The 27,909-nt window shown below is 59.9% G+C and overlaps 1 protein-coding gene across 1 annotated transcript; it reads left to right on the forward strand.

Annotated features, from left to right (window-relative positions):
- The first annotated feature begins 1,731 nt into the window (after positions 1 to 1,731).
- On the forward strand, positions 1,732 to 26,673 carry LOC102958502 (PI-PLC X domain-containing protein 1). The gene is made up of 7 exons (XM_042977161.1): positions 1,732 to 1,768; positions 6,199 to 6,336; positions 10,256 to 10,392; positions 15,020 to 15,148; positions 16,005 to 16,160; positions 18,388 to 18,571; positions 24,745 to 26,673. Exons 2-7 carry the CDS (start codon positions 6,219 to 6,221, stop codon positions 24,981 to 24,983), a joined length of 963 nt encoding a protein of 320 aa, XP_042833095.1. The 5' UTR covers positions 1,732 to 1,768; positions 6,199 to 6,218; the 3' UTR covers positions 24,984 to 26,673.
- Positions 26,674 to 27,909: the final 1,236 nt, after the last annotated feature.

A 27,909-nucleotide genomic window follows, 5' to 3' on the forward strand; every position in this document is an offset into this window, starting at 1 on the left:
GGGGGGATCCGGGTGCAGGGACTTCCACAGTGGGGTCCAGGCTCAGATAGTAGGCACGTCCACACTGGGGTGCGAATGCGCCGGTGTTGGGTTCCCTTGCGCCCCCCCCCCCCCCACTCCGGCAAACCCAGCCAGGCTGGAGTGCTTGTCGAGGGTCCCGCCCAGTCCTGGGCCCGCGGGCCCAGCACAGCCCCTGGGACTGCGCGCACACCCGCCCCCTGCTTTGAGCTCAGCTGTGCAGAGACCTGGAGTCCCGTCCGCAGTGGAGCCTGACAGTCACAGGTTCTGGGGATCTGGACAACTTCGGGGCCCTGGGTCTCCCCACCTGAGGCAGGAAGGCGCGTGGAGGCCGGCCTCAGGAAGCCCGGACACACGGGGAGGGAGGGTCTGTTCCGCAGGCAGCGGGGGTCCCCAGTGGCGGCCGCTGCCCAGGCCCCAGGAGCTCAGAGCCCCATTTCACGGGCGGTACGGGGGGGGCCCCCCGGGCTGTGGAGGGCGGGGCACAGGGGGCCAGTCAGGGAGCTGCCGGCCAGGAGCAGGGTCTCCAAGGAGGGAGGAAGGGAGAAAGTGGAGGAGGGGAAGGGAGGGGGAGGGGAGAGGAGAGAGAGGAGGGGGGAGGGGAAGATGAGGGAGGCGAAGGGAGGGAGGGGGAGGGAGGGGAGGGGAGAAGAGAGGGCGGAGGGAGGAGGGGAAAGAAGGGGGAGGGGGCAGGAGGAGGAGGCAGGGACCGCGGGGGTAGGGCGCGGAAAGAGGCGCCGCGGGGCTGCTGGGCGGGGAGCCCCTGAGGCAGTGCCCGGCCCCCCGCCCCCCTCCCCCCCGGCCCCAGTAGCCGGACTGCGCTGCGGGCGGAGGGCGCGGGGGGGGGGGCAGTCGCGCGGGGTTCCGCCGCACACGTTGGGCTGTCCTGTGCGCGCTCTGGGTCCCGGCTGGCCTCGGGCAGGCAGGGCAGAGCCCACACCAGGCGCACGTGCGGAGCGCCCCGCGCCCTGGAGCCGACGGGACGAGGCTCCGGGTCACCGGGGTCAGCGTCAGGGTGGGTGGCTGTGCAGGTGTGCACGTGCCCTGGAATGCGCCTCCGCCGACGCGGACGGAGGCCACACGCCCTGGCCCGGCCGGGACGGGGACCAGAGCCACTCAGGCCAGAGGGCCACACACTTCAGTAAAGGCCGCGGTCGGATTGCAGACCCACGTCCTCAGAGATCACAGGCGCCGAGGACATGAGGCCATCCGAGCTCTGATGAAAGTCCTGTTTGCTCTGGGCCTGGGGTCCAGACTGACCGGAACGGACGGCAGCCAAAGCACGGCCAGGCTCTCAGGATGTCCTCCCATCCTGTCCCCTGACCCTGACCCCGTGGTCACACTCAGGACACCCTCCTGTCCCTGTCCCCTGACCCTGACCCCGTGGTCACACTCAGGACACCCTCCTGTCCCTGACCGCTGACCGCTGACCCCGCGGGTCCCCTCGGGACACCTTCCCGTCCTCGGGGAGGGTCTGGTCCCTGCAGGTGGGGCTGCCCGGGACGTGTGGGGCACGCCCCCCTCCCGCCGCGCCCTGCCCTCCCCGCAGGGGTCCTGCTGGGACGTGGGGGCTGCAGCCTGGGGCCCGTGTGGGGTTGGGCGTGACTGTCTGGAGGCGGCCCCTCCTCCTCGCGGGGGCGGGGGTTCCCGGCGTCCAATGGCGAGGCCAGAGCATTTTAGGAAGTGCTTGACTCCGCGGCTGGGGGAGGGCGCCTCGCCGGAAAGTCCGCTGGCGAGTCTGCGGCGCGCGGTGAGTGCCTCCGGGCGGGTCGCGGGTCCCTGCGGGGACAGTGGGGACAGGTGGGGACGGGGTGGGGGGTCCCGGCCTGGGGCTCGGGCGGGGCGCGTCTTGTACTCAGGCCTCGCCGGAAAGTCCGCTGGAGAGTCTGCGGCGCGCGGTGAGCGCCTCCGGGCGGGTCGCGGGTCCCTGCGGGGACAGTGGGGACAGGTGGGGACGGGGGCGGGGGGTCCCGGCCTGGGGCTCCGGCGGGGCGCGTCCTGGGCTCAGGCCTCGCCGGAAAGTCCGCTGGAGAGTCTGCGGCGCGCGGTGAGCGCCTCCGGGCGGGTCGCGGGTCCCTGCGGGGACAGTGGGGACAGGTGGGGACAGCGGGGGTGGGGTCCCGGCCTGGGGCGGGAGAGGGGCACGGCACGTCCTCCGGACCGGACGGGAAGGGTTAGCAGGAGGGGCCGCCACAGGCTCGACTCCGGGCTCCGCGGCCGCGGGAACTCGCCGTGGTCAGCGCTGACCCGCTCCGGGGTGGTGAGGGCGGCGGATGCCGGTGCGTCCTCAGACCCTGCTCTGCCGCTGGCGCAGGACTTAGCGCCCCAGGTGTCATCGCGGGTCCTTGGGTCTGGGGCAGAGCCTGCGTGCGCGCAGGCGGGTCGGGGAGCGTTGGGGGCCCGTGAACGGGACAGAATGTCACGCGGGTTTGCCGGCGGCACGTCCGTCCTTTTATTCACCTAAGAGCTATTTCCTGAGTGTGACTGTCGCCAGCCACCACCTCCGGATGCGCCGCGGGGACACGGAGCCACCTCCCCGAAGGCTCACGAGTGGGAGGCTGCTGTGTCTCACCTGCTTGGGCCGGGAGCCTGCAAACCTGCCCTCACCCGGTTTTGTGCAATCAACCCCCTCCTTCCCAGGGCCCGCCTGAGCCCTGCCTTGATGTGATCAGAGAGGGTGGAGGCTGTCCAGCTGTCGAGGGGACCTTCCCAGGGGCTGGGCTCGGCTGAGGGGACTTGGAGTGCTGGTGCTCCCAGGAACTCTCGCAGGGGTAGGCTTGGCGGAGGAGACTGGGAGTTCTGGTGCTCCCAGGACCTTCCCCTGGGGCTGGGCTCCAGAGAGGACTCCGGGTGCTGGTGCTCCCAGGATCTCTTCCAGGGGCTGGGGTCGGTGGAGGGCACTCGGGGTGCTGGTGCTCCCAGGATCTCTTCCAGGGCCTGGGGTCGGCGGAGGGGACTCGGGATGCTGGTGCTCCCAGGACCTTCCCAGGGGCTGGGCTTTGGAGAGGACTCGGGGTGCCGGGTGCCCAGGATGTCTCCCAGGGGCTGGGGTCGGCAGAGGGGACTCGGGGTGCTAGTGCTTGCAGGACCTTCCCCAGGGGCTGGGCTCGGCAGAGGGGACTCCGGGTGCTGGGGCCCCCAGGATCTCTCCCAGGGGCTGGTGTCGGCGGAGGGGACTTGGGGTGCTGGGACGCCCAGGATCTCTCCCAGGGCCTGGCGTCGGCAGAGGGGACTCGGGGTGCTGGTGCTCGCAGGACCTTCCCCAGGGGCTGGGCTCGGCGGAGGGGACTCGGGGTGCAGGGGCACCCAGGATCTCTACCAGGGTCTGGGGTCGGCGGAGGGGACTTGGGGTGCTGGTGCTCCCAGACCGTTTCCCAGGGACTGGGCTCAGCGGAGGCGACTTGGGGTGCTGGTGCTCCCAGGAACTCTCGCAGGGGCTAGGCTTGGCGGAGGAGACTGGGAGTTCTGGTGCTCCCAGGACCTTCCCCTGGGGCTGGGCTCCAGAGAGGACTCGGGGTGCTGGTGCTCCCACGACCTTCCCCAGGGGCTGGGCTCGGCAGAGGGGCTCGGGGGGCTGGGGCGCCGAGGAGCTCTCCCAGGTGCGGGGGCAGAGGCATCTCTTCAGGTGGACATTTCACGTCTACATGGAAACTGCCTTCACGCAGACAAACTAGTGCCCCGTTGGGCAGTTTCTCTGGGGTCTGTTGCTCCCTCCAGCTGGTAGGAACCCTAATGCCCCAGGGGCACATTCTTCGGGGGGGGGGGGGTGTTTTGTTACCTGTCAGCTGAAACTCACAGAGTGGTTTTCCTTGGAAGCAAAATGGTGAGCCCCTGGCAGATCTCAGGGTTCACCCAAGGCCTCTTCCTGGGGCCATTGAGACGTGGGCCCTGCTGGGATGGGACTGGGGAGGGCTCAGTTGGGCGGGACAAGGCCCCCTGGGCAGCAGCTGGGAGAGGCATAGCCACAGCCCCTGCTCTGTGTGTCCTAGCTGGGGCTGACCACACTCCCAGATGAGGTCCACCGACACATATAGGGGGTCCTGAGGCTGGGGCTACACGGCCCCTGATCTGCCCACTTTCCAGACACCTGCATGGCCGGAGGGCAGGCGGTGGCCCATCTGCCCCTGGATGGCACAGTGCCTTGAGGAATGTCTCCTGTGTGCATAGGCCAGCCCCAGACCACCTGGATGTTTGCTGCCCCCACAGGAGGGCCGGGGTCCCACACTCACTCCTGCAGGGACACTCCTGCAGGGACTGGGTGTGAGCTGGGAGAGCCCTGGGACCCACCATGAGGGAAGATGGATGGCAGGGGTGCTAGCTCTAGGACCCTCTTATGGACAGGGGTAGGGTTGGGGTTAGGGATTGGGCTTTTGTCTGCCGAGGCAGAATGAGAATCAATACTCTACTGTTGGCTGTTGGTGCACTCGACACAGTGTAGACAAGGAACAAATTTTTTCTAACCTCTTAGATTCTGCGACCAAGACCTGCAAATTAGAATGACAAAGATGGGGGCAGGGGTGCCTGGGTGGCTCAGTCGGTTAAGCATCCGACTTCAGCTCAGGTCATGATCTCAGTCTGTGAGTTCAAGCCCCGCGTCAGGCTCTGAGCTGACAGCTCAGAGCCTGGAGCTTGCTTCAGATTCTGTGTCTCCCTCTCTCTCTGCCCCTCCCCTGCTCATGCTCTGTCTCCCTCTGTATCAAAAATAAATAAAAACTTAAAAAAATATATTTTAAAATGACAAAGAGGGGCCCCTGTGTGGCTCAGTCGATTGAGCATCAGCTTATGTCACAATTTCCTGGTTTGTGAGTTTGACCCTCGCATCAGGCTCTGCGCTGACAGTGTGAATCCTGCTTGTGATTCTCTCTCTCTCTCTCTCTCTCTCTCTCTCTCTATCTCTCAAAATAAATTAAATAAAGTTAAAAATAAAATTAGATAAGATGACCACAGAGGGGAGCATCTGGCTGGCTCAGTCAGTGGAGCATGCCCCCTGGACCCCGGAGTCGTTGGTTCAAGCCCCATGTCGGGTGCACAGCTTACGTTATAAATAAATAAATAAGTGAGATGCCAGAAGACAGATGGACAGGGGACAGGGTTTATTCTGGATGTTTGTAGAGGCCTTCCCAGAAGAGGAGTGGACCCAGGGAGACAGTTGGACGTTAGGCCTTATCTGCCATTTCACCAAAGGTTGATGAATCTGTGTGGAATTGACAAGCCAGAGTGAAAGGGCTGGGGGTTGTAGGGACCCTAAGTCCCGAGAAGGTAGCCGGCTGGGGGAGGCTGAGGGCAGGGTCAGTGTTACTCCTTGAGGCTAGTTGTGCAGACCTAGGGGGGGTGCCCTCCCCTTCCGGGTACAGGGGATGGAAGGGGACGGCTGCACAGAGGGAAATTTATGCCTGCTTGCAGGCGAGGGTTAGGGTTAGGGTTAGGGTTAGGGTTAGGGTTAGGGTTAGACGAGGAGGGAGGAGAGTTTTTCTTGTTTCTGCTTTTCTTCAGTCTCCTTCCGCTCAAAATAACCCTTAGGGTGAAGTGGCTTATTTCCAGGGAAGCCAAGTCTGACCCCCTCACTGTACATACAGAGCTTCCACGGCTGGAGACGTGCTGGGGGAAGGGGCCACGTGGGAATCTGGTCGCGGGTCACACAGCTCAACCCAGGATGGGCTCCTGTCTTTGGGGCTCCTTTTCTGGGCAGGCAATGTCCTGTGCCCACCTCATCGGCTTATCCTGAGAGTAAATTACACCCCATGCGTGTTCCTCACCTGGCAGATGCTGGGAAGACAGTGGCCAGGGCCGTAGGTTAAGGACCAGGAGATACCCCCTCCTCTCCCCCAGCCCCAGACGTCTCCCCATTGCTTTCTAAGGGAGCGCTGGCTTCCGTGGGAACAGATCTCAGATTCCCTGCACCACAGCCCAGCACCCCAACCCAGGGAGGCAGAGGGCAGGGTGCTGACCTGGGCCCCCAAGGCACCACCACCCCCAGGATTGAAGCCCTGCACCCACAGACCTGGCCGACTGGCGTGTGAGCCCCTCTGCGCGGCAGGGGTGGTGGTGGTGGAGGGATTAGCGCAAGACTGGAGCAGGGGGCACCAGCAGGGGGTAGGATGCACGCTTCACCAGCGCCCCCCAGGAGAGTGGCTCTGGGCCCTTTGGTTTACGTCCGCAAAACTTTGTTTCCTTCCTCAGGTCGCAGCGAGTGGCCCCTGATGGGCGGACAGGTAAGCGCTTCTGGCAACTTCCAGAGCTGCGGCACAAATGCAGACTGGATGTCGGCGCTGTGCCCCCTGCTCTGGGACGTGCCTCTGCACCACCTGTCCATCCCAGGTGAGGGCTTCTGCGTCCCCCAGGGGCGCGGCCGGCCATGGGGTGGGGCCTGAGTGCACAGAAACCACAGGAACCATGCATGCATGCACGCAATATAGGTACACACACGCACGCACACAACACAGACACTCATGCGTGCACACACATGCACACAGTATAGGCACACACGCATGCACACAATACAGCACACATACACATGCACACACGCACGCACACACGTATGGACACAAGACCGACACATACACATGCACACAGAAACAGGCACGCATGTGCACACGTGCACACACACGTACACAGACACGCACGCATGCACACAATACAGACACACATGCGTGCACACACGCAGACAGTACAGGCACATGCATGCGAGAACACGATACAGACACACATGCACATAAGACAGACACGTGTACACATGCATGCACATAGTACAGGCACACACACGCACACAATACAGACACGCATGTGTGCACACACGCACACATAGCAGTCACACATATACACACACGTGCACACAATACAGGCACACACGCATGGATGTGATACACACACACGTACACATGATACAGGCACACATACGCATGCACATGCATGTACACACAGACACACAGGCACACACACACCACATGCACACACATGCACCAAATGACCGTCTTCCCTTCTCCGTCTCCTTCATTCTGATGTGGCCCAGCAGGCACGTGCACAGTCCCAGAGAGTGTGGCTGAGGGAGATGTGATGGCATAGGGATTTGGGGTACTGCTCCCCCGCCAGTCTGTCCCTCTGTGTAGGGACCCGCTAGCCCTTCAGCTGTAAGGACCGAGCACTGCGTTCCTGCGGGGCACCTCAAGCCGCCAGCTGGCCGTGAGCCGTCCCTATCACAGGACCTGTGGGACCCTAGGTCTGGTGCGGCCAGAGCAGCTGGCTGGCAGGTCAGGCCCAGTCTAGGAGGGCTGGGAGTGCAGGGGAGGGAGAGAGGGGCTGAGGGCAGAGGGGCAGCAGGGACAGAACCCCCCCTCTGGGGACAGAACCCTCCCTTCTGAGAACAGAATCCCCCCTCTGGGGACAGAGTCCCCCCCTCTCTGGGGACAGAACCCCCCTCCTGGGGACAGAACCCCTCTCTCCGGGACGCCTGCCAGGCCTGCGCGGGGCACGACCTGGTGGCCCTGAGTCCTGCTGGGCTCCGTCTGGGCCCTTGCGGCTCCAGTGGCCCCGGGACCAGTGGCCGCCGCTCCCCACTGATGAGCATGTGGGCATTACCAGCCTTTCGTTTTTGCAAAAACGAAGGGCTGTAGTGGACCCACTCCGTGTCTCCACGTCCGTGCACGTGCGGTATCTGGAGATCCTCCCTCAAAAATAAGCAGGTTTCTCACCTGGGTACATTTTTGTAGTTTTTCAGATTGAGCCACGTTTTCACCCTGTCCTAGTGCTTTCCTTTGGGATTTTACGAAGACTTCTCAAAAACGTTTAAATCCTTGATTCGAATGCAGTTTCTCTTGATGGGGCAGGACCCAGTCTGGTTATTTCCCAGATGGCTGTCTGTTGTTTGTCAGCTGGACTCCCACAGTGGCCCGAGTCCCAACACCCGAATGACTTCACAGACGAGAGAGAGAGTCCCTGGGCGTCAGGCTGTGTCCCCGCTGGGCCCGAGGGGTGACCACACAAACCCGATTCTAGGCACTGACCAGTGCCTACAAACTCACGTCCCGCATAGCCTCAGAACGGGGCCTTATGTGGAAATAGGGTGTTTGCCCATGTGAGTAAATGAAGGCTCTGAGGTGAGCCCATCCTGGGTCAGGGTGGCCCTGAATCCCATGGCAGGTGTCCTTGTAGGAGACAGAAGGGGAGACACAGACACAGAGGAGAAGCCACGTGAAGACAGAGGCAGAGATGAGGAGGACGGGCCCACGAGCCTGGAAGAGGCAGGAAGGACCCTCCCCCGGAGCCTCTGGAGGGACTTTGGTCCCGCCCCCTTGGATCTCAGTGGTCCCGCCCTGCCTGGATCTCAGACTTCTGGCCGCCAGAGCTGGGATACAATTAATTTTTGTTCTTTGAAGCCTCCCACTTTGTTAAGGGAGCCACAAAAAACTCATATAGCCAATACATAATAATTGCAGACAAATGCAAACGTGTAAGTTAAAAAAAATTACATTGTCTGTGACGTATATAGATTTGCCTGCAGTTTATAGTTCTATATTATAATATATATGTGAATCCATTTACATATAGGGATAATCCATTTTTATATATAAAGATATATACTATAAACGAAAAGAAGGCCCAACGGTACAATTTTTGATCTACGTTTTCACTGAGCATAATATTGTCTGCATTTTCTGTATCAGCAAATATGGAGCCACAGTATCGTCTTACTGGCTGTGTGCCCTCCGCTGACATTCGTATAGGAGTGTATGTAAGTGAGGACTGTCACTGGGCTTGGGGACCGTCCACTTCCCCATCGCAAGCTTCTCCAGGCGCATCCTGAGTCTCGGACTCTTGACCAGGTGGTGGGAGGGGAGCCCTCCCACTGCCCTCTGCCTTCATGTCATGCCCTATGGCCACGCCCCCATCATCGGTGTCAGGACCCCCTGGCCACACCCACTCGAGGAGAGAGGTGTCACTGTGCTCTCACTCCCTGGTGATCCGAATCACAGGGTTTCCAGTTTGCCCTGGGGCCATTTTCCTTGTGGGAGGCGGTTTCCGGGTGGTTCCAGGGGATCTGCAGGGAACTCTTCTGGGACGAACAGCCACCAAGGGCCCAGGGCATGCCCTTCTTCAGGCCCGTCCCCTCCCCTCCGTGCCCCGCAGAAGCAGGTGGCCTCTGGGGAGCGTGTGGGAGAGTAGCTCCCTTAGAGGTCAGATCCAGGGAGCGGGGGGCAGCTGTGGGCGGTAGGGGACGCCCCAGCACCACAGGGGAAAGGGCCCCTAGTCCCCAAGGCGCCGTGTCCAGGTGGCTGTGAAAGTGTCCTGGGGCCGCTGTAACAAAGGGCCACAATCTGTGTGGTTCCAAACAGCTGTGTGAACTCACAGCTCTGGGGCCAGAAATCTGCACGGGTGTGACCTTTCAGTGCCCGCAGGCCCGGCTCCTTCCGGAAGCCCCAGGGGGAATCCCTTTCTCTTTTCTCTGCTGCCTCCAGCCTCCGTCTTCTCCTTTCATACGTTTGCGTTCGGGATTGTCCTCAGAAAGATTTCCTGGCACATTCCGACAGAGCAGGACGGCTTCGTTTTTCCAGCTAAGCCTGTAAACATCGTGGGTTCCGCTGGATGGGACACAGGGCCCAGGAATCTCTCCCGATCTCGGTGCTCACTGACTTTGTCCAGCGAGCAGAACGCCTCCGTTATAACACCTTAGATGCGCAAAACTGCGTCCGTCTTTGAAGTCAGCGCTCTGATGCGTGGATCTGTGGAATCGGCAGCACCGGGTCTCAGCGATTCTGGCAGCTTCGCTTATTTATACGTATTTGTGCTTATTTATACGGACGTCCCTGTACAACATGCGAACGTTCGCACCCAGTAAACGTGCCCCTTTCTTCTTCAAGAGTTTCTGGAAAACCTTCACGGACGTCAGTGCAGACGGACATGGGGGTGTTTCTCCAGGTCAGGGGGGCACGTTGGTGGCTCTGCTGGATGAGGATCGCTTGGCACGGGAAGGTCCCCGAAACCAGGGGCGGTGTTCCCCGCGAGGAACCGCGTGGTGTCCTGTGGCATCTCCTCTGTGTCTGTGTCTCTCCTCTTGTGTCCCTTACAAGGACACCCAGGTTTAGGGCCACCCTGGTCCTGGACGACCCTGTCCCATCGGCACGGTGGGCACGAGTTTGGAGCAGTACCCACCGCCAGGCACGGGGCGCCTGGTGGAGGGGGCTCCCGGGGCGCCCGGCGGAGGGGGCTCCCGGGTGCAAAGTCCCCTCGGGTTTGCTTGCAGGGAGTCACGACACCATGACGTACTGCTTGGACAAGAAGTCACCCATTGCACAGAGCCAGTCCCGGCTGCTGCAGCTGCTGGGCAAGGTCCTCCCCTGCATCACACGCCCCTTCGTGCTCAAGTGGTCCACCACCCAGGTGAGGGGCGCGGGGCCCTGGGGCCGGCCGATCAGTGCCATCTGCCGGGTGGGTGCCCTCCCTGGCAGGGGAAACACTATTGAAAACAGACGTCCGGCCAACCCAGCCCAGCAGCCACAAACAACGCACGTCCCCGTGTCTTTGTGAGGTGTTTTGCCGGCTGGAGGCAGGCCCGCACGGGACCCCACTTCAGAGCCCCCAGTCCTGGGGAACCTCCTCTGGGCCGTGCCGTCGTCCAGAGGCCTGTTTAGAGACGTGCATACGTTTGAAAAGGAGGAGAAAGAACCCACAATGACAGGTTTCTGCCCTGAATGCTCAGGGAGGGACAGGGCGGGGCCGGATCCCCACGTCCTGGGAGGGGTCAGTCTCTCCTGTCTGATTGGGGTTTGCTCAAACTCCCTGCCGAGGCCTCTGTTCCTGAGAGTCCGAGGGCATTGTGAGCACTGGGGTGGGGGGGTCGTCCTGGGGTAGGGTGTACATGGAAAGGAAGGTCCGGGTGATGTGCAGTCTGAGGGTCACCTGGGGCGTCCTGGTGGGGGGTGGGGTGACCCGGAGGGTCCCGGTGGAGGGTGGGGAGAGCAGACCCAGGGTGACCCGTGGCGTCCTGGTGGGTGATGGGGAGAGCAGACTCAGGGAGACCCAGGGCATCCTGGTGTGGGGTGGGGTGACCCAGAGGGTCCCGGTGGGGGGTGGGGAGAGCAGACCCAGAGTGACCCGGGGCATCCTGGTGGGGAGTAGGGAGAGCAGACTCAGGGAGACCCAGGGCACCCTGGTGGGGGGTGGCGTGACCCTGAGGGTCCTGGTGGGGGGTGGGGAGAGCAGACCCAGGGTGACCTGGGGCGTCCTGGTGGGGGGTGGGGAGAGCAGACTCAGGGAGACCCAGGTCACCCTGGTGGGGGTGGGGTGACCTGGAGGGTCCCGGTGGGGGGGGTGGGGAGAGCAGACCCAGGGTGACCCAGGGCGTCCTGGTGGGGGGTGGGGAGAGCAGACTCAGGGAGACCCAGGGCACCCTGGTGGGGGGTGGGGTGACCTGGAGGGTCCTGGTGGGAGGGTGGGGAGAGCAGACCCAGGGTGACCCATGGCGTCCTGGTGGGGAATGGGGAGAGCAGACCCAGGGTGACCTGGGGCGTCCTGGTGGGAGGGGGAGAGCAGACTTAGGGAGACCCAGGGCACCCTGGTGGGGAGTGGGGTGACCTGGAGGGTCCCGGTGGAGGGGTGGGGAGAGCAGACCCAGGGTGACCCGGGGCGTCCTGGTGGGGGGTGGGGAGAGCAGACTCAGGGAGACCCAGGGCACCCTGGTGGGAGGTGGGGTGACCCGGAGGGTCCCGGTGGGGGGGTGGGGAGAGCAGACCCAGAGTGACCTGGAGGTTCCCGGTGGGGGGCGGGGAGAGCAGACCCAGGGTGACCTGGGGCGTCTCGGTGGGGGGTGGGGTGACCCGGAGGGTCCCAGTGGAGGGTAGGGAGAGCAGACCTAGGGTGACCCGTGGCGTCCTGGTGGGGAGTAGGGAGAGCAGACTCAGGGAGACCCAGGGCATCCTGGTGTGGGGTGGGGTGACCCAGAGGGTCCCGGTGGGGGGTGGGGAGAGCAGACCCAGGGTGACCCGGGGCGTCCTGGTGGGGGGTGGGGAGAGCAGACTCAGGGAGACCCAGGGCACCCTGGTGGGAGGTGGGGTGACCCGGAGGGTCCCGGTGGGGGGGTGGGGAGAGCAGACCCAGGGTGACCTGGAGGTTCCCGGTGGGGGGTGGGGAGAGCAGACCCAGGGTGACCCGGGGCGTCCTGCTGGGGAATGGGGAGAGCAGCCTCAGGGAGACCCAGGGCACCCTGGTGGGGGGTGGGGTGACCCGGAAGGTCCCGGTGGGGGGGTGGGGAGAGCAGACCCAGGGTGACCTGGGGCATCCCGGTGGGGGAGGGGCAGGCAGCTGGCCGTATGGCCGTCACCGCACAGTGTCAGTGAGGGAGGAGAGGCACGTGATGGTTCCAGGTTCTGGCAGCAACGCAGGACCCACCTGGGGAGCAGCCCAGCCCCCCACCGCCGCTTGTGGAGGGCTCAGGGGTCCGAATTCTCTGCTCCCTGGACGTGTGCATTGGAAACTCCGGGTTCCCGGAGGCCCCAGTCCCGGGCTCTGTGCTTTGTAATCGCTGCGCAGCAGGAATTCAAGTCACGAGGGCAGCAGGAATCCCTCTGGGGACCTGCCTGTCTGGAATGTGGAGAAACCAGATTCCCTACTTGTGTGAGGTGCTTGCACTGGCCAGCCTGAAATGTCACCACAGAGCCCTGCGGGAGGGGTCAGCGGGTTCGCTGCCGTCCCGGAGATGGGGTCCCGCGGTGCTGGGGTCCCAAGATGCTGGGGTCCCACCGAGCTGGGTCCCCGCAGCGCTGGGGTCCTGGGTGGTTCTGGGTCCCCTGGTGCTGGGGGCCTGTGATGCTGGGGTCCTGAGTGGTGATGGGTCCCAGCAGTGCTGGGGTCCTGGGCGGTGCTGGGGGCACACAGTGCTGGGGGCACACAGTGCTGGGGTGCTGGGTCCCCACAGTGCCGTGTCCCACGGTTCTGGGGTCCCCAAAGTGTTGGTTTCTCAGTGCTGGGGTCTCATGGTGCTGGGTCCCCATGGTGCTGGGTCCTACGTGGTGGTGGGGTCCTGTGGTGCTAGGGTCCTGAGTGGTGATGGGTCCCAGCAGTGCTGGGGTCCTGGACGGTGCTGGGGTCCCACAGTGCTGGGGGCACGCAGTGCTGGGGTCCTGGGTGCTGGGTCCCCACAGTGCTAGCATCCTGGGTGCTGGGTCCCCACAGTGCCGTGTCCCACGGTTCTGGGGTCCCCAAAGTGTTGGTTTCTCAGTGCTGGGGTCTCGTGGTGCTGGGTCCTACGTGGTGGTGGGGTCCCGTGGTGCTAGGGTCCTGAGTGGTGATGGGTCCCAGCAGTGCTGGGGTCCTGGACAGTGCTGGGTCCCCACAGGGCTGGGTCTCTCAGTGCTGGGGTCTCCTTGTGCTGGGCCCTATAGTGCTGGGGTCTCGTGGTCCTGGGTCCCATGGTGCTGGGGGCCTGTGATGCTGGGGTCCTGAGTGGTGATGGGTCCCAGCAGTGCTGGGGTCCTGGACGGTGCTGAGGTCCCACAGTGCTGGGTCCCCACAGTGCTGGGTCTGTCAGTGCTGGGGTCTCCTTGTGCTGGGCCTTACAGCGCTGGGGTCTCGTGGTGCTGGGTCCCCGTGGTGCTGGGGTCTCATGGTGCTGGGGGCCATGAGGAGGTCTGGGTGGGGGGTATGCTGTTGTAAAGTCTGGGTGCCTCCAGGGAGTCGGTTGAGGAAATAACCAGAACCGCTGGTTCATAAGCCCCGGCCACAGGAAAGCATATGGGGTGCATCCACTGCCGGGAAGGTGTGCACACCCTGAGTTTCTGCAGAACGCCCCAGGTCACACGGTGTCATCGCCAATGCACACCGTTCAGGGAAGAAGCACCGGGGAGGGCATCATGTTAAGTTTGTAGCTCACACACCGAGGGGAAGGGGCAGGAACGCCCCATCCAGCTCCAGGGAGGTTCTCGGCCGCAGCCCCCTCCTTGCATCCCCAGGTGTAGGCAGGGATCCTCCCTGGGCGGTCAGACCGCGCGTGCGTCCTGTGACGACCTCCTCAGATCCCACGGCTTTATTAATGCTGACACCACGAGCACCTAGTTTACGTTCTGAAAAGACACCATACGCGTGGGAAGGGGTGTTTCACGGGAGAAAACGTTCACTTCTCAGTCCTGTCCGTCCACGACCTCAGCCCACCTGAGGCACAAGCCTGTGCCCCGGGGAGTAGCCAGCTGGGTGCTTTCCTCTCCCCGGAGTCCGCTCCTGCAGAGAGCTTGGGGTCCCTGAGCGAGGGCCGACCTGGGCGTCAAGGCCCCTCGCAGGTGGTTCTGCACGGTGGGGGGAGAGGGGGGCGCACCTGGCTGGACCTCGCCCCCCGCCCCACGCACACACAGTAGGGGACACGCAAGCCTCTAGGTAGCCTCCTGAACCCGAGTGCTGCATGTTTCCACAGGGGGGCTCACAGGAGGGACCCTGGCTCCCTGCAGGGCCGCAAGGATGTACAAATTACTTTCACGTTAACTCTCGCTTTTTCCATTGTCACGTTGTGTGGGAGGGTGCGGCCTTTCCCTCCTTTACCCTCTCTGGATGGGATTCCTTCCTGCCTGTCCTCCTGCTGTTTGCGGCGTGGGGACGGTGCCCACCTCCGCTGACCCTCCTCCGCGCATCCTGACCGCCAAGGGTGCGGGTGCGGCCCTGGGGGCCTGGCTCAGGGCTGCTGAGGCCCAGAGAGCGTTCCTTCCCGGTGCCCGCCCCGGGCGAGGGGGAGAGGCGGGACCCTGCAGGGCAGCGCCGAGGGGGCGTGGACGGCAGGACAGGGCCTCCCCAGGCTCCGTCTGTGGCTCACCGTGGCCAGTGCCACCCGAAAGCATGTGCCCGAGTGCCAGGCGTGCGCGGCGTCCGGACCGCAGCCGGCACCTGGAACAGCTCTCGATTCGACCTCAGACAGCGTGGCCCAGAGGGGGGCATCTCCGGCCGGACCGCGAGCCCTGGACGGGGGCGGTGAGCCGAGGCGGGAGCCCCACGGCCCCCAGCAGCGACGACGGAGCTCTGTCCGCAGGTGCTGGGTGTCACGGAGCAGCTGGACGCCGGGGTGCGGTACCTGGACCTGCGGGTCGCGCACATGCCGGAGGGTTCGGAGAAGAACCTGCACTTCGTGCACATGGTGTACACGACTGCGCTGGTGGAGGTGCGGGGGGGGGGGGGGGGGGAAGGGGCAGGGGGAGGGGGGGAGGGGCGGAGGGGGAGGGGGAGGTGGGGGGAGAGTGGGAGGGGAGGTGGGGGGCGGGGGAGGGGGATGGTGTACTCGACTGCGCTGGTGGAGGTGTGGGGGGTGCAGGGGGTCACGGGGTTGAGGAGGGGGGGCGCGGGAGAAGCGGGGAGGGGAGGAGTGCGAGGTCGCGGAGGGGGGGCGGGGCGGCTGGCGCAGGGAGGGGCTGGGGTGCTGGAGCGCTGCCGCGGGGAGGCCTGCACGCGGTGATGCGCACCCTTGTGGGGTCCAGCAGTCCGGAGGTTACGACTCTTGACCTCCTGGGTTTTGCAAACCTGGGGCCGCTTGTCTTCCTGCCTTTGTTTGGGGCCTGGGGCGTCTTGCACTGTCTCCTCCGCCACAAGCTGCGTGGCTCTGAAGTCCGAATATGAGGAGTCACCGTCCCGCTCAGCCTGACTCCCCCCTGCCGTCCAGGACGCCTGGGCCCGGGTGACACCATTCCGGGGACCTCACTCCACATGCCATTTGCCGGGCTTTGCGTGTTCCCGCACTTGCAGACTTCACACCTTTGCACACACGGTGCCCTGTGCAGTGAGGGTGCACACACATGACCACACACACACACACACACGCAAGCATATGCTTCTCCCCGAGCATAATGGCTGGCGGCCCGGCGGTCGTTGGTGAGGCTGCATTGGCTATTTGTTGGCCCAGGACCCAGGCCCGTTTGCCCAGTGGGTTCTGTTTGCGGAAAGCCCTTGGGCCTGTGGGAGTGTCCTCAGCTTCCTGGCCCCCCTCGGGACGGTCCGACTGAGCCCCTCTCTCTCTTGTGCAGGACACCCTCACGGAGATCTCAGAATGGCTGGAGAGCCACCCCCAGGAGGTGGTCATCCTGGCCTGCAGGGACTTCGACGGCCTGACGGACAACCTGCATGAGTACCTAGTGGCCTGTATCAACAACATCTTTGGGGACATGCTGTGTCCCCGAGGGGTAGGAAGGGCCCCTTTGGCGCAGGTGGGGGGCAGGAGTACGATTCATCAACAACATCCTTGGGGACACGCTGTGTCCCCGAGGGGTGGGAAGGGCCCCTTTGGCGCAGGTGGGGGGCAGGAGTACGATTCATCAACAACATCCTTGGGGACACACTGTGTCCCCGAGGGGTGGGAAGGGCCCCTTTGGCGCAGGTGGGGGGCAGGAGTATGATTGTAGACTCCCCTGCGTGCTTGCTTCTGCTGTGCATGATGGTGAGATAATTCCGGTGCTGGGGGTGGGGGCACTGCTGGAGTGGTCTCTGTGATGCGCCCAAGGAGAAAGACCACTGCCCACCCCCCGCCCACAGAGTGCCCCTCGCACCGCTGTGCCACGTACACAGCCTGGGAGTGCGAGGTCCAGGCGGGGACGAGGCTGGGAGTCTGAGGTCCAGGCAGGGCCGAGGCCTGTCTCCTGGGCGTGTAGACCCGTCTTCCCCCTGTGTCCTCACGTGGTCGTCCCTCTGGGCACGTCTGTGTCTTCATCCGCCCTTCTCCAGTCCTATTGGATCAGGGCTTCTCCTAATGATCTGATTTTACCTTCATTATCTACTTCAAGACCCCACCTCCAAATACAGCCATGTTCTGGGGTATCGGGGTGAGGCCTTCAGCTTAAGAATTCAGAGGGGACACGGTCGAGCCCACAACACACCTGGTCTTTGTGATCCAGATAATTGGTGCCATTTGCTGGCGACGGCTGGAGTGACCCTCCCTGGGTCTCCGGGAAGCTGAAAAGTTAACTCCGTATCCATTTGGGGTCCATTTTACATCACTCTGTTGGGCGTTTCTCCAAGTTCGTCCTGTGAGCCTGGTCTGGGGCCAAAACAAGACGGTGGGGCTGCTGTGACCCAGGGCACCCGGGTGCTTGGGGCTTCTGAGGGGACGCGGCAGGAGCAGCTGTTAGGGGACAGACCGCCAGGCTGAGTCTCCAGAGGGAACGTCACGGAGGGGAGACGGAAGAGGGTGGGAGGTCCACGTGCAAAATCACTGGTCCTTCGAGCCCTGGTCCTTGTAGTAACACGTGCTTGACCTTCCTGACACACCTGGCTATTCAAGGGGCGTGGCCTCTGGGGGGTCAGCGTGAGCTCAGGGTGCTGTTGGTAACACTTCTGTCTGGGTCACAGACATTCCAGAGGCCAAGGAGCAGTTGTAGATGCTGCCTGCCCCCCCCTCATGTCCCTACTACAGGCACCCCAATGATGCCACATCCCTGCGTCTCTCAGACACGCTGATAACCGACCACCGTTGCTCTCAGACACCCGATCCTCCACCATCAGTGTCTCTCACCCCAGTCTCCACCATGAGTCTCTCACACACCTCGATCCTCCACCATCAGTCTCTCACCCCGATCCTCCACCATCAGTCTCTCACCCTCATCCTCCACCATCAGTCTCTCTCACCGCAGTCTCCACCATGAGTCTCTCACACACCTTGATCCTCCACCATCAGTCTCTCACCCCGATCCTCCACCATCAGTCTCTCACCCCCATCCTCCACCATCAGTCTCTCACCCTCGTCCTCCACCATCAGTCTCTCACCCTCATCCTCCACCACCAGTCTGTTTCACTCCCCAATCCTCCACCATCAGTCTCTCACACTCCCCCATCCTCCACCATCAGTCTCTCACCCCCATCCTCCACCATCAGTCTTTCTCACCCTCTCTCCACCATCAGTCTCTCTCAGACACCCTCATCCTCCACCATCAGTCTCTCACCCCCATCCTCCACCATCAGTCTCTCACCCCCATCCTCCACCATCAGTCTCTCACCCCCATCCTCCACCGTCAGTCTCTCACCCTCATCCTCCACCATCAGTCTCTCACCCTCATCCTCCACCATCAGTCTCTCACCCTCATCCTTCACCATCAGTCTCTCTCACCCCACTCTCCACCATCAGGTCTCTCTCACACACCCGATCCTCCACCATCAGTCTCTCACCCCCATCCTCCACCATCAGTCTCTTACCCCCATCTTCCACCGTCAGTCTTTCTCACCCTCTCTCCACCATCAGTCTCTCTCAGACACCCTCATCTTCCACCATCAGTCTCTCACCCCCATCCTCCACCATCAGGTCTCTCTCACACACCCGATCCTCCACCATCAGTCTCTCACCCCCATCCTCCACCATCAGTCTCTCACACTCCCCGACCAGTCTCTCTCAGGTGCCCGCTACTCCTCCTTCCTCTCCAGGAGGTGCCGACATTGAACCAGCTGTGGACACGCGGCCAGCAGGTCATTCTGTCCTACGAGGAGGCGAGTGTCGTGAGCCGGCACAGGGAGCTGTGGCCTGGGATCCCCTACTGGTGGGGGGACCAGGTGAAACCCCAGGAGCTCATCCACTACCTGGAGCACATGAAGAGGTGTGGCCGCCCAGGTGAGCAGTGTGGGTCGGTCACACATGGCACCTGCAGGGCGCACACACACGTTATCACTCACAGGTTTGCTTTCGGCTCTTAGGGAAGAACTTTAGAAGTCGTGTAGCGTGTGTGTGTGTGTGTGTGCGCGCGCGTAACATATACGGACACGTGTGTGGCTGTGTGCGCACGTGTCTGTACGTGGGTACGTGTACATGTGTGCACGGATGCTCAGAGGTACAGATTAGTCCATACACACGACGCGGTTTGAAGTGTTGGGGCTCTGAGCCGACGGCCAAGAAAGAACGGATTGTTGCGCTGTCTTGGGTGCAAACAGGTGCTTTTATTACCGCGGGGGGGACAGGACTGTGGGCGGAACGGGGTTGTGAGGGCTGACTGATACTTGGGAGGTGGGGGAGGTGAAGGGAAGGAAGTTCCAGAAGGACTTTCCTATGCTAACGAGGACTCGGGAGGCTGGAGGCCTGGCTATTGTCAAGCTAAGGTCATTTCCCCTCTAGCAACGCATGAACTTTAAGAGGGTAGGGAGTTGCTGGAGAGATGTTTCACTCTGAGGCTGTCAAGAGTTCGCCCAGGGCCGCAGGTTATAAGGACATTTAATCCGCATTTCTGCCTTTGTTTCCCACATCTTTCCCCCCTGAACAATGTTGACACTTAGATCTTTGGGTTTTTTTTTTTAAACGTTTATTTTTGAGACCGAGAGAGACAGAGCGTGAATGGGGGAGGGTCAGAGGGAGGGAGACACAGAATCCGAAACAGGCTCCAGGCTCTGAGCTGTCGGCACAGCACAGAGCCCGACGCGGGGCTCGAACTCACCGACTGAGGGGATTCTCAGTCTCTCTCCCTGTGCCCCCTCCCCCCAACTCTCTCTCTCAATCTAGACGTAAAAATAGAAACAAACAAACAAAACCAAAAAACTAAAAAAAAATAAAAATAAAAAAATTAGTATTTACAAAGACGTGTTGTTGAAACATAATTTTTCCCTGCAATTACCCTCATTTGGAGAAGTAGCCAAGTCAAGACTCATCTGTTTGTAAACCGAATCCAGTGCTAATAAACTTGGCCTAATTATTTACATCACCTCAGCAGGAATAGTGATAAGCCATACAGATTTTTCAAAATTTGCTTGGCGAATTTCGTAAGCAATCTCTCAACTGAACCAAGCATAGCTTCTCCAGGCCAGAAGCCAAGCCAAGTACTTCCGTCAGACCTGCCTGCTGTACCTGTAGAATGGGGCCAACTCCTGGTCACGAGGTCCCCAAATATCCTGAGGTTCCTGCACCTGCCAGGAAGTGACCTGTACTCGCCTGGTGAGGCTGCTGGGAGCTCTGGGAGCAGGTACCCGGCCAACGTTTCCAAGGGGCTCGATGGCTCCGTGTTTCGTAAAGTCAGCCTTAGTTCCTTAGAGCTGTCTGGTCCTACGTGAGTTTACACAGGTCACTCGCAAATAGGACATTCCGGTCAAAGCCTTCGTAAAATAACCAGTGGTCCCAATGGCGTCCTGGGACAAGAACGGGTTCTTATCGAACTGATGTAAATGATTCTCATTGCCAGGAAAGAAAGAAGACTCACTGAGGGTTTGTGAATTTCAGAGGGTTCAGGGAGAGAGAAAAGTTAGAAGCTTTAGTCTGTTCACAAATTAAAACTTTATCATATTCCTGTAACTCATAGATCTCTCAGGAGAAAGTTTCCTTAATCTGGAAAAGCAAACATTTTTGGTTAGTTCTGGGAATTTTTACCAATTTCAGTTTTAGGATTTTACCCATGTCAAAAACCTGTATTTGTCAAAAGCCTTTTTACGAATTCCCTTGCAGATGAAACCCATTGTCACAAGAGAATAACGATAAATGAGGAAAGACTCGGAAAGGGACACGGTTAAAGATCTGGTGAGAGATTACAACGTAGCTGGCAGGGAAATTCGGCTATTTCTGTGACACCGAACACAGCAGTAATCAGAATATCAAGCGATGGCCTCATAACAAAACGTTAAAACTTTAGGAATTTCAGGGCACCTGGGCGGCTAAGTCATTTCGGTCGGATGAGTGTCGACTCTTGATTTCGACCCTCCCCTGCTCAAGCTCGCTGGTGCAAAAAGCAAATAAACTTTAAAAAAAAAAAACAAAACAACACTTTAGGAATTGCAGAGTCTCCAGAATAGTTCTAGCATTTGCCCTAAGACCTATTCTTTATTTAATGATGCTTCCTGAGTCACCTAAGGTACCAAAGAAGCAAATCTAATTGGTCAGAAAGACTTTATTTACAATTTAAATCTTGGGGAAGTTTGTTTAAAAAGCCTTAAAGAAGTTACAAAGCACACGCCTTAATAGGATTACCTACCATCACAAAGTTATTTATTTAACCAAGGAGGCAATAAAAGATTGCAAAGGCAAGTGTGTAGGGTTATGCAGTTATTAGCAAAACTTAGCTCTTTTAACACTGAGATTTAAGTAATCAAAGACCTGATAAACAGAAAATGTAGAAACTGGCTTTCTTAGCAGGTAACAGGAAAAAAAAAAACAAAAACCTTTGTTTACATGTTCTTATCAAAAGCAGGCTAACAATCCAAAAAAAAGTCCTTTTTTATAACAGAGAAATCAGAATTTCAAACTTATACCAGTGTACTTTTAAAATCCCCTCATTATGGGGCGCCTGGGTGGCTCAGTTGGTTGAGACTCCCGCTCTTGGTTTCAACTCACGTCATGATCTCACAGTTTGTGAGTTTGAGCCCCACATCGGGCTCTGTGCTGACAGTGTGGGGCGTCTCTCTCTCTCTCTCTCTCTCTCTCTCAAAATATTTTTTTTAACGTTTATTTATTTTTGAGACAGAGAGACACAGCATGAACGGGGGAGGGGCAGAGACAGAGGGAGACACAGAATCGGAAGCAAGCTCCAGGCTCCAAGCCATCAGCCCAGAGCCCGATGCGGGGCTCGAACCCACGGACCGCGAGATCGTGACCTGAGCCGAAGTCAGATGCTCAGCCGACTGAGCCACCCAGGCGCCCCATCAAAATAAATACACATAAGAAAAATCCATGCATTTCAACTTTAGTCCTGACCACACACAAAATTCCTTTCCAAAGATTTCCCTTCTTAAACCCTCTACACCTTTTTTTTCATCCAGTGTTGTTTCCCTGATTTCCATCAGGGTTAATTACATTTAGCAGCATTTTCAAAAATGTTTATGTATTTTTGAGAAGGACCGTGAGTGGGGGAGGGACAGAGAGAGAGGAAGACAGAGGATGTGAAGCCGGCTCCAGGCTCTGTGCTGAGAGCCGTGAGCCCGATGTGGGGCTTGAACCCACGAACCGCGCGATCATGACCTGAGCCGAAGCCAGACGCTTAACCGACTGAGCCACCCGGGCGCCCCATTTAGCAGAATTTTTCGTGTTAGAAACCTCAGTCTCCAGTGGAAATTAACTGGTAACCAATTGCAAACTGTTCAGCCAGAAGTCTCTAGATGGCAGATTTATGAATCTAAAATTTAAAGCACAAATTAAATGAAAACATTTAAGCACAAAGCATGTTTTCCAGCAGATTTAAATGCCCTGAGTTTCTCTGCAATAAGAAGCCAAAAAACCACAAACCTACGTTCAGTAATCAATCCATGCTTCAGGGCCACGTCCTATTAGGGAAAGGTCTGGATGTCCAAGGAATTCAGTCCAATTTGTCATCGCAGCAAAGCTTTAAAAGTCTCGGGTCACCACAGACTTTGCAAGCTATGTTAACAACACCCGTGAAAACGGAGACAGAAATCAAGCATCATTTTAGGTCGTCTTTTTGCTGACCAGTTGCGACAGAGATAACACGACCTGACCTCACCTTCAGTGAGCCCGAATAGAAATGCAGCGTGGTTATTTAAGGCTCATGAGTCTAAAGACAGGTGCATCTTAAGTACACGGACAAATTTAAATTCGTTTAAATACCGAATTATATTCCGTTTGTGTCCATTTGAAAGTCAATCAGCTTGTTCCCCACTGTCGAGCAGGGATCTCTGAAGTGGGCGCTGTGAGTCCGGGGCTGGTGTTTGCTCCTTGCGGGAGGGGAGGGGGAGCCCGGGCTCCGAGCTGGGCCAGGAACCCGTGGTGGGCCAGGAACTGGACCACCCATGGTGGTGCAAAATAAGGAGCAGAGGCAAAAGAGGAGAGACGCCCCAGAAGGCAGGGAAAGGGGTTCCCGATGGACTCTAAGCCTCGTAGGCTCGGACAGATGAGCAGACCCCGTGGGGTTTTCCACCACAGTGGACGCGTGCTGTTTTCACAGCTGCTTGGGAACATTCCAGAAAGTCCCCGTCCGAGGCAGACTAACCACAGCTGGCTCCGATGATCGCGGCCGTTATCCCGGGAAATGACTTCGGGAGAAGCCCCTGCGTGTATTTGACGAGGAACAGACAGGGTCAGCGTCCCCTTTGCTAGGACGGCCTGGGTGCCAGCGGGAGGACGCCTGTCTACATAATTATCGCAAGGGAGTTTGCTGGCCTGGGCCAGACACGTCCTGCCAGGGCCGCTTAGGTCCGGGCTGATGTGGAAAATGTTGGGGCTCGGAGCCGGCAGCCCAGCGAGCATTGTCGAGACGTATTTGGTGCAACAGGTGGCTTTATTAAAGCGCAGGGACCGGGCCGTGGGCGGGAAGTGCTGCTCTGGGATGGAGGACAGGCTGGTTATACACTCGTGAGCCGGGGGCGGTGAGGTCAAGGGAAGCGCCCAGAAGGGCTTTAGTCGTACGCTAAGGGAGATCAGGGACCCTCAGGGATCCTGGAGGCCCGGCTGGCGTCAGGCTACGGGTGCTTTTCCCTCTAGCGAAGCCTGAACGTTAGGACAGAGGACGTTCCCGGAGAAATCGCGGACTCGGCGAGCGCCGTCCAGTGATCGTCAGTGGGCTGCGGGTTGTAAGAAATTCCATTGGGTCTGCGTTTCCTTTTTGCTTTAATTCCCCACGTCACGTACAGACGCACGTACGCACGTACGCACGTACGCACATCCAGGAGACAGCTACGTGTGTGTACGTACGGGGGACGCGCACCTGTGGTATCGGTAGCGAGGTGCGGAGCCTCGGGTCCACGCCCTGTCCCGGCTCTGCTCTGCAGCTGTGCGACACGCGTGCTCGCGCCCACACGCGCGGTACAGACTCCCACACGTGCTGCACACGCGCCCACGCGGGCGGTGCCCGACCCACATGCGCTCCACAAGCATCCACACGCACTCACACGCTCTGCGTGCACCCCACGAGGTCTACACGCACCCACACGCGCTTCACACACACCCACACGCGTTGCACACGCACCCACACGCGCTCTACACGCACCCACGCGCCCTCTACACACACACAGGCTCCACACACACCCACACACTCCGAGCATGCCTCCTGCTCGCACCGTCACGCCTCTGTGTGCTCACAAACCTGTTTCAGAAGCCATGGTGTAACCCGAGCGGCGGACATAAGGCCCGGCCCCAAGGCCACCCGAGAAGCAGGTTGGGACGTGGTATCTCGCGCTCTCGTGTTTCTCCGGTTGACAAGCGTGCGCTCTGAGGGTTAGAAGGAAAACCGTCGGCGGAGACACCGAACGTCTGACCGTGGCCGCCTGCCAACCCGCCTGTGGTGGGGGTGGGGGGCTCCCACACCTTTGTCCAGGGGTTCCCACCCACACAGGGGCTGAGCCCCTCCCAGAGATTCTGCGATGTGTCTGAGGATTCTGGGCCACCCCCCCCCCCCCGAAATCTACTGGCTGACACGCGGTGTGTGAGTGTCCATTTGCCGCTGTGACAAATAGTGGTTATTGTGTCCAGCACATGGGTGGAACGTGCACGTCGCTGGGGACACTATTCCGTCCAGCACGTGGGACATCTCTGGGGACATTCGTGTGTCCGCCGCTCAGGGTCAAGGGGGTGGACGTCTGTGGGGACATGAGTGTGCCCGTCATGTGGGGGGTCGGGGCATGGTCATCTCTGGGGACGTTATTCCGTCCACCACACGGGAATCAAGACATGCACGTCCCTGCGGACATTATCTGTCCCCATGCTGGGTGGCAGGAGTCTGGCACTGATGTGGACACGTGTGTCCCTGCCGTCGGAACCCTAATCTGCACGCGGCTCTGAGAGTCTGTGCTCAGAAGCGTGTGGACACGAGGGTGGGGGAACCTGACTGCCGTGGCACCAGCTTCCTCTCCTTCCTGTTCCAGGCGGGCTGTTCGTGGCTGGCATCAACCTCACAGAGAACCTGACGTACATCCTGGCGCACCCGTCCGAGTCCTTGGAGAAGATGACGCTCCCCAACCTGCCGTACCTGCGCGCGTGGGTGCGTGAGCAGTGCCCTGGGCCGGGCGTGCGGTGCACCAACATCATCGCGGGGGACTTCATCGGGACGGACACGTTTGTCAGCGACGTCATCAGGCTCAACGACAAGCTGCTGCGATGCTGACACGGAGCACGGGCGCAGGTGGTGGGGGGGGACGCGGGGCAGGGTCCACCTTCCCCCATCCACGGAGCGCCCCCGCTGGTGACACCCAGCCTCGCGGCTCCTGGAGGCGGCAGTGGAAAGCACACGCTGGTGATCAGCAGAGACGTGTGCTCGAATCCTCAGAGGAAGAAGGACCCGGAACCTGGGATCTGCTTCTTCAGGTTTAGCTGCAGCCGTGGCTGCTGTGGGCGGGTGCCGTGGCTGCCGTGGGGCATCCCCTCGCCTGGGGCTGTGGCAGCAGCAGGATGACCTATGACACTTTCCCAGAGCTGCATAAAGCCCGAAAGTACCGTGTCTGTGGGGTAGGACTGGGCATGTCCGATCCACAGAGAAAACCACTAAAACGGGGAAGAGATACTGTTGTTTCCGATGAAACCACCGCACGTTTGCTTGTCCCCAGGCCACGGTTCCTGGGGCTGCTTCTATTCTGGCTTTTCCCACAGGGATGGAAGGAGCAGAGGGCCCTCGAAGGAGGTGTTTGGCACTCACTCCCTCACTTTCCAGATGCCTCCCTGGCGCTCTCTTCGAGCCAGTGTGGGCCCGCACGCGTGACGGGCAGCTGGGTGCCCACCCTGGGCGCTGCCGTGGCATCCCGGGGCCCTCCAGGAGGCCACCTTCAGGCGTACCCCGGAAATTAGGCCAAGTGGTGCTGGGGTTTCCCCTCTCTGACACACGTGCCACTCCTCTCCCAGGACCACGTTGGGCAGTGGTCAGTTTTCCAACATCCTTGTTCTGTGGTTTCTTAGGGTCTGTCCGTCTGTCTCTATTTGCCCGAGATGCGAACTCTATTTTGTTCTTTTCTCTGTTCGTGGCGCTCTGGCGTCTGGGGGCCTTGCGGCTCCCCCCTCAGGGCTAGCGGATTCCTAATCAGAGACGGCAACCACGGGCTCGGGAGCACACGCTGTATGCGAGCAAAGCAACGCCATCATCCAGCCCGCGCTCGCCAAGCCCACATGCCTGGGCTTCGAGCCGACCCCTGAGCCGACACGGGCATGCACTGGAGATACTGTGGGTTTCGGTCCAGCGGAAGTGCAATAAAGTGCGTCAGACGAATTGTTGGGTTTCCCGGGACATACAAAAGTTGTGTGTTGACGCTGTAGTCTATTAACCACGCACCGATCGCGTGGTGTCCAGAAAACCAGTGCTCGTGCCTTAACTGAAACATACCGTATCCCTCAAAAAAAAAAAAAAAAAAATGCTAACCATCCCCTGAGCTGTCGGTGAGTCCCCGCCACCGGGCAGAGATCACCTTATCCGACACGGTCATAACGAAAACGTGGGAAACACGGCGAGAATGACCAACCTGGGGCGCAGACACAGGACGTGAGGGGATGTGGTTGGAAAAGTGGGGCCGGCAGCCTGGCAGGGCACTTTAGGTTTGTGCAACATGCGGTGTCTAGGAAGAACCACGGGGGGCGGGGGGAGGGCGCCGGTGTCCCGCTGACACGTCCGCCTTTCCCATGCATGGCCTCATGCAAATTTCTGCCCCAAACGGGTTTTCCTTGCGGCCCAGGGGCAGCACACCCCACCCTCTGGGGCACCGTGCTTAGTAAATTCTCCTGGCGGCTGGCCGCCTCCGGGAGTGAAAACCCCCCCGAGGGCGTGCATGAGGCCGTGCTCCCCGTGAGGGGCAGGACAGCATTGCTCTGCTTCCCCGGTACCCGGGGATCCAGCCGCGTGGACGCAACGTCACAAGTCCCGCGTTGCGCACACGACCTTGACGGTGCTGGCCCTTTCAGCTTCTCAGCCCAACGGTGAACCCCGATGCTGTGTGGGTGTTCCTCTCCCCAAGAAGGGCTCCCTGGGGTTCCTGTGTGTCTCGTGTTCTGGAGCATTCTGCCTCCGATGGAGGAGGACATTAGGCTTTCTCAGGGTAGTCTTGAAGACGACGCTTTCCTCCGTGTTGGAGTGCGGTCCCTTCAGGTGCGAGGGGTCATTTTCCAGAACATCCGCTTATGTTTTCGGTATGCGGATGCCATCGTTTCAGGCGCGGCCCGAGGCCCAGGAACTGGAAGCTCGAAGCCCGCAGGGGACGGCGCCCGACATGATGCTGCGTCCTTGGAACGCCCCGTGGCCATAGTTCCTGGCCACGTCCGGCCCACGAGTACCTTCCGTTTGTGTCCGGAACGCTCCTCGCGACTGTTCAATCCCACGAAATCCGCCTCGTTCGTGGATTTCTGTTTCTGTCATTCAGGTGACGGACACATCTGGGCAACACGGTGTGGAGGGCCCGGTGTTGAAGGAGCGGGTTCCCCGGGTCACGGGGAGGTTTCTTCACCTGCCTCGCTGGGCCGCACTTTATTGTTGCTTTATAACTTAAAATCCTGGGTCAAACCTTTCAGTTTTCTGGTATTTTAAGTCTCTTCGTGTGGACATGAAGCAAAGGTTCTGTACTTTATTCATTTTTTTAACGTTTATTTATTTTTGAGACAGAGAGAGACAGAGCATGAGCGGGGGAGGGTCAGAGAGAGAGGGAGACACAGAATCTGAAACAGGCTCCAGGCTCCGAGCTGTCTGCACAGAGCCCGACGTGGGGCTCAAACCCACGAACCGTGAGATCATGACCCCAGCTGAAGTCAGCTGCTTAACCGACTGAGCCACCCAGGCGTCCCTATTTAATTTTAATTTAATGTAACTTCATTTAATTTTATTTTACTTCATTTTGTTATTTTTTATTTATTTTGTTCTACAGTCTTTTAAAAAATTTGTTTCTTTACACTTATTTATTTTTGAGAGAGAGACACAGAGCGTGAGCGGGGGAGAGGCAGAGAGAGAGGGAAACACAGAATCCGAAGCAGGCTCCAGGCTCTGAGCTGTCTGCACAGAGCCCGACATGGGGCTCGAACCCACGAATCATGAGATCATGACCCCAGCCAAAGTCAGCTGC

The sequence above is a fragment of the Panthera tigris genome (genome assembly GCF_018350195.1).
Source record: "Panthera tigris isolate Pti1 chromosome X unlocalized genomic scaffold, P.tigris_Pti1_mat1.1 chrX_random_Un_scaffold_87, whole genome shotgun sequence".
Lineage (NCBI taxonomy): Eukaryota > Metazoa > Chordata > Mammalia > Carnivora > Felidae > Panthera > Panthera tigris.